Source organism: Poromitra crassiceps (genome assembly GCF_964638095.1).
Source record: "Poromitra crassiceps genome assembly, chromosome: 21".
NCBI lineage: Eukaryota > Metazoa > Chordata > Actinopteri > Beryciformes > Melamphaidae > Poromitra > Poromitra crassiceps.
This window is the reverse complement of record NC_139638.1, coordinates 26,936,560-26,946,237: the sequence shown is the minus strand read 5'-3', so window position 1 is coordinate 26,946,237 and position 9,678 is coordinate 26,936,560. Positions and strand designations below refer to the sequence as shown.

General features: G+C 43.1%; 1 protein-coding gene across 1 annotated transcript in view; it reads left to right on the top strand.

Moving 5' to 3' along the window:
- ermp1 (endoplasmic reticulum metallopeptidase 1) overlaps positions 1-9,678 on the top strand; it is a gene marked incomplete at both ends in the record, with an annotated part of 44,808 nt that overhangs the window by 17,101 nt on the left and 18,029 nt on the right. The window contains 2 exons of the mRNA XM_083657400.1: positions 2,674-2,886; positions 3,714-3,934. Of these exons, the coding sequence (XP_083513526.1) occupies positions 2,674-2,886; positions 3,714-3,934 (434 nt within the window). The remainder of the gene's footprint in view (positions 1-2,673; positions 2,887-3,713; positions 3,935-9,678) is intronic.

Genomic DNA, 9,678 nt, shown 5'->3' with positions numbered 1-9,678 from the left:
GAAACTATGGTATAACAACTTTTTATTCATTGGTCATTCATTGTGATATAAATTAGTGACATTTTCCCCAAAATACTCATGGTTCTGTGCTGTTGGTATTTGGTAGCCTATCTGATGCCTGCAGTGCGGCGCCGCGTCAAGTAACGATAATGACGGGAGTCTCGCGCAGCAGCAGGATGATGTATTCGCGCAGATTTTCAGTCCTAAATATCAAAACATGTTTGATATGATCGGGACGGCCCCGACGAGGCTGTGAGCAGATCGGGAGGGTTAAGATTGGATCTGCAAACCGCTCGCACTACAAGATAATCGGTGCCGAACGTCGGGCCCGACCAAGCTTGGCAAGCTGCCAGGCCAGATTTCTCCTCCGATTCTCGGGAGGGGTGAATCGGGCATGAATCGGGCCAGAAATGCTGTAGTCTGAGCCAGCCTTTAATCTCAAACCCAAAAGCCTGCCAGGACACAATAGTAGGCCTTTGCTTACCAGTCTGTATCTCGTTTGTTTAATTATTGACATGGTGTTTCCTTGCACATGCTTTAATTGCTGCAGAAAATGCAGTCCAGGTGGCGCGGTGTCCGAGTGCTAGAGACCACTGCCTCACTGTAGCCTGGCTGGTATAGCCTGCTGCTCAGTGAGTCATGTTGTTGACCCATAGCTACGTTTTCTATTGCTTCAGATGCAGCAGCTTTCTAACCACAACAGTCGATTTATTGACTATTTCCTCCCTCCCTTCCTTCCTTTGATCCCCAGTGGGCAAACCCTATTTTTGCCCCAACAGTAAATTGTTGCGTAGGGTTACTTATGTGACTTCCATCAAATATGTCTAGTAGGGGTGGGAATGGGCTACATGCACAACTACTTCCTGAAATTAGTACAGCTTCTTTATTTCCTGTCATCACTATGACATGATGATGAACTGATTAATGTCAGGTGTGCTGCAGTCACAACAATGATCAGGCACACCTGATTAATCAGTTCATCCAATAGTGTAGGACAGGAAATAAAGAAGCTGTACTAATTTCAGGAAGTAAAGAAGTTGTGCGCATGTAGTCTATTACCAGATGCCCACGATACGATACTAAAACGATACTTGAGTCACGATACGATAGTATTGCGATATCACCGATATTGCGATATATTGAATATTGCGATATTTCGATATATTGTCTAACTCCTTTTCCTACCTTTTTCGTGACCTCACCGGAAGTAAAACATGCAGTGTTTTTTTTGTTTTGTTTTGTTTTGTTTTTGCCCCACATGTAGGCTACATTATTTAGCTTCACTGGACTCAATACGCCACTGCAGGCGCGGACTGCAACATCGGGCGCTTCGGGCAGATGCCCGGTGGCCTGGCATGGCATGGGCTGCAATTTTTTTTTTTTTTTTTTAATATCGTCCAAATATCAATACAATATCGTCAGGCAAAATATCGCAATACTATGGTGTATCGATTTTACCCCCCACCCCTAATGTCTAGTCCTTTCGGTGTGTATTTTCTCCACTCCACTATTCAGGGTATCCGCAGGGTCTGAAAAGTATTAAAAGTTGATAAATCAATTTAGGGAAGATTGAGGCGCTTAAAAAGTCTTGCCATTTGAGAGGTACGGTATTTACATTTTGTAGAATTGTGCTGGTGATGTTAAAGGAGCATTATGATATCGTCCCATAACGATCGCAGACCCCCGAATTGAATCAATGTCGTATTGTGGCAGACTTTGTGATATCAGCAAATATCATATCGTTGTCCAAATAATCTATATAATATTGTATCATGATCAAACTTGTGATTTACACCCCTATCGCTGATGTGACGACAGTGGCGTTGAGGTCTTGAAAAAGTCTTAAAAAAAGGTCTTAAAAGGTGTTGAATTTAGCTTCATATACCCTGACTAATACACGTCATATTCTATTCTGTCCTGGTTCCTTTTAGGTTGTGGTTGGTGACAACAAGTCAGGATCATACCCTTGTACCCTCTGACTGTCCAGTCTATGTATACTCAAAATACTGCCGTGATTAATATACATCACTCCCCTGCAATATTACTATACTATTCTTCTACTATACTATTTGATAGAGAAAATTTACATCACATTAGCCTTTATTTGGACAATCACTAGTTATTAATATATTCATATACATTTCCATTTTAGTTACATATAGTTATGACACAGACATACTTCATATTCAGATGACCTGTGTACATACACAGATAGACTTCATATTTAGATAACCTGTGTACATACACAGACAGACGTATTTAGGTAACTTGTACCTTACATTTGCAGCTCCTCTCTATCGCACACTGTGCCCTGTCACCGTGCCACGGTGCCCTCTACAGGGCCAGAATAACAGATAGGTTGAGTCTACAGAGTGGCCTTCAAGTGTGCGTCAAGACATGTCATCTGATGTGTGTCCTATAAGTATCTTTGACGTTCTGTTCAATGTATGTAAGCCTGTGTATCCATCCGTGAATATACAAGAGTGCATCTCTTGGCCAAGATCTATGTCAAATACATCATATCAGACGACTTCTTCTGACTCCTGGCTCCATCATTTCATTTAAACTGGTTTCCTTCAAGTGGGTCACTGTTTACCTTTTGGCTGTGGAATTTCATTCTCTATCACTATTCTTTTAACCCTTTTCACCTCTGACCTCACTTCCTGTTTCTAGGTGACAACATCCTGGCGGTGCTGAAGTACCTGATGATGTCAGAGAAGTTGGCCGACTCCTCGCAGTATCGTCATGGCAACATGGTATTCTTTGACCTGTTGGGGGTGGTGGTGGTGGCTTACCCAGAGCGCGTCGGCACCATCCTCAACTACGTGCTGGCTGCAGCCACGTTCCTCTACCTGGCCAAGAAGGCCTCGCTGCCCGGCAACGGGGGTAGGTCAAAGGTCACTGTGTCCTGCCCTGAACTTCTAGGTTGTGTTTTCCCCCTTTGGGAAGGGCTTAAAGGAACACTCTGCCCATTTTCAACCAGCTTTGTATCATTAGAACATCAGTAGTATATCAGAAAACTGTCAACGGTTTTGAAGTCTGTCATTTAATTTGACAGTTATTGAGTGTTAAAGTGTGGACCAGTGACATCACTGGTCCACACTAACTCAAATTAATAACTCATTAACTCAAATCAACTCTCAATAACTGTCAAACTAGATGAATGATGAATAGTTTGACATCTAATGATACAAAGCTGGTTGAAAATGGCCGGAGTGTTCCTTTAAGAATTTTCTATTTGTATTGGAAAATGTAAGATTAAGATTTTTTGGGGCCAATTCGTGTAGAGCTGCAATGTTGAATCAATTAGGCGATCGACAGGCTCATTTTTAAGAGATTTATTTTTTTATTATCTCGTTCCAGCTAACCCTAACCCTAACGCTTAAATGTGAATATTTTCTGGTTTCTTTAGTCTTCTATAACAGTAAAACTGAATATCTTTGAGTTGGAGAGACTTTTGGTCAGGACAAAAAAAGACATTTGAGGATGTCATTTTGGGCGTTGGGACATTTGATAGATAGACCGACTAATAGATTAATTGAGAAAACAATATATAATAATAAAGATAATAAAGATGAATCGATAATGAAAATAATCATTAGTTGCAGCCATAAATTCATGTATTTATTCTGCAGAACTGAGTTTGACAGTGTCCTTAAAGCTAATGTAGTGTGTGTTTGTGTGTTCGTTAATTCATCTGTCTATGGGTCCAGGTGGGCGCTATGTGCGTGAGCTGGCCTGTGCCACAGGGGTAGTGGTGCTGAGCTGGTTCATCACCCTGCTGTCGGTGCTGATCGTCGCCCTGATGGTCACTCTGCTGGGCCGCTCCATGTTCTGGTACAACCACTTCTACGCCTCCATCTGCCTTTATGGGTCCGCTGCCACGGGCAAGATGATCCTCGTCCACACACTGGCCAAGAACCTGTACTACGGGGTGAGTGGTGAACCTGTACTATGGGTGGGGTGAGTGGTGAACCTGTACTATGGGGTGAGTGGTGAACCTGTACTACGGGGTGAGTGGTGAACCTGTACTATGGGGTGAGTGATGAACCTGTACTATGGGGTGAGTGGTGAACCTGTACTATGGGGTGAGTGATGAACCTGTACTATGGGGTGAGTGGTGAACCTGTACTATGGGGTGAGTGATGAACCTGTACTATGGGGTGAGTGATGAACCTGTACTATGGGGTGAGTGATGAACCTGTACTATGGGGTGAGTGGTGAACCTGTACTATGGGGTGAGTGATGAACCTGTACTATGGGGTGAGTGGTGAACCTGTACTATGGGGTGAGTGATGAACCTGTACTATGGGGTGAGTGGTGAACCTGTACTATGGGGTGAGTGATGAACCTGTACTATGGGGTGAGTGGTGAACCTGTACTATGGGGTGAGTGATGAACCTGTACTATGGGGTGAGTGATGAACCTGTACTATGGGGTGAGTGATGAACCTGTACTATGGGGTGAGTGGTGAACCTGTACTATGGGGTGGGTGGTGAACCTGTACTATGGGGTGAGTGGTGAACCTGTACTATGGGGTGAGTGATGAACCTGTACTATGGGGTGAGTGATGAACCTGTACTATGGGGTGAGTGGTGAACCTGTACTATGGGGTGAGTGGTGAACCTGTACTATGGGGTGAGTGGTGAACCTGTACTATGGGGTGGGGTGAGTGGTGAACCTGTACTATGGGGTGAGTGGTGAACCTGTACTATGGGGTGAGTGGTGAACCTGTACTATGGGGTGAGTGGTGAACCTGTACTATGGGGTGAGTGGTGAATCTGTACTATGGGGTGAGTGGTGAACCTGTACTATGGGGTGGGGTGAGTGGTGAACCTGTACTATGGGGTGAGTGATGAACCTGTACTATGGGGTGAGTGGTGAACCTGTACTATGGGGTGAGTGGTGAACCTGTACTATGGGGTGAGTGGTGAACCTGTACTATGGGGTGAGTGGTGAACCTGTACTATGGGGTGAGTGGTGAACCTGTACTACGGGGTGAGTGGTGAACCTGTACTATGGGGTGAGTGGTGAACCTGTACTATGGGGTGAGTGATGAACCTGTACTATGGGGTGAGTGGTGAACCTGTACTATGGGGTGAGTGGTGAACCTGTACTATGGGGTGAGTGGTGAATCTGTACTATGGGGTGAGTGGTGGGGGTTTGAACCTGTACTATGGGGTAGGGCTGCACGATAAATCAATTTTGAATCGTAATCGAATTAATTAGTTAGGACGATGTTAAAAAAATGCAAATCGTTAAATCGATTTTAACTTTAACTAGGGTAATTACCGTAATTATGGTACGGCGGCTCTCTCTCCCCGCTGTAAAGTCTCTCTGAAGGCCGTGGCTAGTGGCTACTAAAGACAGCAGCTAGTGGTTACTAAAGACAGCAGCTAGTGGCTACTAAAGACAGCAGCTAGTGGCTACTAAAGACAGCAGCGCGACAAACTTATTTCAACACCTCCAAAAAAGCACACGGAGTGCGAGCAGAGTGTTGCACTACTTCGGGCTGCACAAGATAACGAGAGCCGGACGTTGGACTGTGAAGCTAAAAGGGCGGATGGTGTGGGCCAGAGCAATTGAGAGAGAGAGAGTGGCGTCAGCGGAGGACCAAAATGCGTGACTCATTAGCCAATGAACAGCCAGGAATGGGTCTCGCGCTACTTTCGAATGCTAAAATAAAGCTGATAATGTACAATTTGATTAAACCCTTTCAGAGTACAACACAAACTGTCCATTTTGCTGCAACTCGACAGTGCTGCTTCATCCAGGACCTTACTTCCTGGAACTCTTGAGAGTAAAAAACGGGTCCATTGGAGTGACTGGAGATGTCGCGACTCTTCTATATATACGACTCTGGTGTGGGCATGTGTGTACAAAGAACGAGTAAGAGTTTCGACCACAGTATTAGTGGTGGAGGGCCTTTCGAGGAAGAGTTGCCCGTAGCACTGTATGTATAGTGTTGTTTTAGCCAAGTCATTGCACCGACTAGTAACGCTGAAAGCAGGGTGTGTTCCAGACAGTTGACAGGGAATGACATAAGTCACTGTGTGTACCCAGCAAAATGGTGAATCCAACTGGATTTTGTACCTTGTTTTGTGCACATTTGTTTGAATAGATTCGGCTTATCAGTGGTATATCAGCTGCTGTAAACCCTGTCTGTCCGCGGGGTCACGACCCTGTCGTGGATATCATAAATAATATGATTTATTTTGCACTGCTTTAGAACAGTTCCAGCCCTTTGAAAATACAGACAGTACGTACTGTAAAGCTGAACGTGCAGACTAGGGGTGCACCCGAATCCGTTAATCAGGAAAGCACGACTAATGCGGTGGAATTGGAAACGGATATTTCTTCTACCCGTAGTTCCTCGTTAGCATTCAGGGGGGAGAAAGTGTTGGCTCTGTCTCGCCCTCTTTTTTTTTTTAAACGCGTGATATATATATTTTTAATGCTTCTCGCTTTCTCCTGAAGCTCTGTGGCACACACAGCCCCCCTCCCTCTGCTGAGTGCTTCTCTCTCTCTCCTCTCAGCTCTGTTACCCTATACTTCAAAATTAAGCTGTACGTTAAAGGGACACTCCACTGAAAAACAATTCTGATTTATTTTGCACATAATCTCACACACATAGGAAATCTGTAAACAGTTTTGCAGACATTCATTTAGTTTGACAGTTATCGAGAGAGGATTTGAGTTAAGTTGTGGACCAGTGATGTGAGATCTATGTGTGGGATTCATGCACAAATGACATCACTGGTCCACAACTTAACCCAAATCAACTCTCAATAACTGTCAAACTAAATGAATGTCTGCAAAACTTTTTTCGTATTTTGTGTGAGATTATGTGCAACATAAATCAGCATTGAAAATCGGCGGAGTGTCCCTTTAAGTTGTACGTGTTAATTGCCTCCATTTAAAACACCCAATCGAAAAAACCACGCCCACTTTTGGGCTTCTATCCGAATATACAGTAGACAGACAGACAGATAATTGTGTTGGTTGAACAGATAATGACGTCTCTGTCTGCAGACGAAGTGCATACATGTACTGTACATCCAGGCCAAGGGTGAGTGTTGCAGTCATGTAGTGTGTTGAAGCTGGAAGAATGTTGAGCAGCATGAGCTACATTAGTGTCTTGAATGATGCTCCTTGTTCAGTGTTGCTCACATTTCTACAGCCTTTACTGTCAAGCCAGAGTTCACGTTTTGTGAGGCTATGATAAAATGAGTCTTTGCTCCTTTCCTCATGATCTCAAACAGACAGCTGGCTTGTTTCTGTGAGTCGTAACGTCTCATGATGATTTAAACTGAGCTCAGGTTTAATCTCATGATGACTTAAACTGAGCTCAGATTTAATCTCATGGCGATTTAAACTGAGCTCAGATTTAATCTCATGGCGATTTAAACTGAGCTCAGATTTAATCTCATGGCGATTTAAACTGAGCTCACATTTAATCTCATGGCGATTTAAGCTGAGCTCAGATTTAATCTCATGGCGACAAACTGAGCTCAGATTTAATCTCATGACGACAAACTGAGCTCAGATTTAATCTCATGACGACAAACTGAGCTCAGATTTAATCTCATGACGACAAACTGAGCTCAGATTTAATCTCATGACGACAAACTGAGCTCAGATTTAATCTCATGATGACAAACTGAGCTCAGATTTAATCTCATGGCGATTTAAACTGAGCTCACATTTAATCTCATGACGATTTAAATTGAGCTCACATTTAATCTCATGACGACTTAAACTGAGCTCACATTTAATCCCATGACGACAAACTGAGCTCACATTTAATCTCATGGCGATTTAAACTGAGCTCACATTTAATCTCATGGCGATTTAAACTGAGCTCACATTTAATCTCATGACGACAAACTGAGCTCACATTACGACAAACTGAGCTCAGATTTAAACTCAGATTTAATCTCATGACGACAAACTGAGCTCAGATTTAATCTCATGACGACAAACTGAGCTCAGATTACGACAAACTGAGCTCAGATTTAAGGGCACTAAGTTCAGAGAGGAGAAAGCTGTGACTTCTTCCTCCATGGTGATTACAGAACAGCAGCTCTTTGTGTGTGTGTGTGTGTGTGTGTGTGTGTGTGTGTGTGTGTGTGTGTGTGTGTGTGTGTGTGTGTGTGTGTGAGTGAGAGAGATTACTGTGATACCAGTTGATAGAACTGAAGGGAGGTGTCACATCACACACATTCACCCAAGAAGAAACATTTGTAGCATAGCGCACATTCAGGTGTGTGTGTGTGTGTGTGTGTGTGTCGTTGGTTGCAGGAGCTTTTCCCGCTTTGCCAGTTATTTAGCATTTCTGCTTGTTAACGTCAGGCTGTGAACTGTAACATTCCCTCTTCTCTTTGCTTATCATTACTTGTCTCAACAAACTCCCCTAATGAAGACTGGTAGTGTAACGGGAGGCAAGCTTCTCTTGACTATTTATACACAGTTTATAACATTCTTGTTGAATCTCTTTTATATCACCGATAGTGGTGACAGCTAACAGTCTCTGCATTGTTTTGGTGATGGTGGTGGTGGTGGATGAACAGCTGACAGTTAACAAGTTGATACCAATTAAGAGACGCAGACCCGCTCCGATGTCGATTCAATGATGATTTGTTTATTGCTTAGTTGCGAGCACTTTGGGATCCGGGGGATACACGCTAGCCTGACGCTGCCAGATGGGGGCGCTATTGTTTTCGCAGCGTCAGGTTAGATACACGCCCGATCTCAGTAAAACTATTCGGTGTAAAAGAAAACCATAATCAAAGGAAACTTACAATACTAATGAATGATTTCTTCAGCCCAGCTCAATAACCATTAACTGACAAGTTATAGGGACAACGGTCTAATTTTGACCAGAATCAAAAACTCCTATTTAAAATCACACAAAGACACTACTGATACAGATGGATCAGTACACATACAGTAGATAATCACTCTGTATGGCATTATAGTTACCATCTTTATCAGATTGGCTACATTACAACTCACACTCAGTCACCTGGGGGATACAAGCCCGGTCTGTATTTACACAGCCCGATGAGCTTTATAGCTGCATCGTTACCTTGGATACTGTGTAGCCTAGTAATAAATATGGAATATAAAATAAAATAACACCATAAAAATATGAAAATAACACAAATATGTACACCTTACACACTATCAAATAAAGGTAAAATGACTGACTAAATTAAATTATATATTACAAGATTGCTATTATAACCATTAAAGCTCAAATTATGTATTTAATGTAACATGCAAGAGGCATATGTTACAGTAGCATATGTTCAGTACATTTCTTCAAATAGTCGATGTTTAGCCATTGCAATTCAGCTGATTCTCACTCTCTTAGTGTATTTTCATTTTCAGTCAAGTCAGGCTAATTCTCAAAGGTTATTGCTGGATATCCTGGTGGCAGTCTGGCACGTACCGTTACCATATCATACTGTATAACCACAACATCCTCGGTTTGAACTTGGTCCGTGCCCTTTGTCACGTCATCCCCCTTCTCTCTTCCCTCTTTCTTGTTTCACGCCACTGTACCGTCTAAAAAAAAAAAAAAGCAGAAATGACTGAGTTAGTTTTGGTTTCATGCTGAGTTGCACCAAACCCCACATGACAGCATTCTGAACTCCTGGCTCCAGGCTGAACACA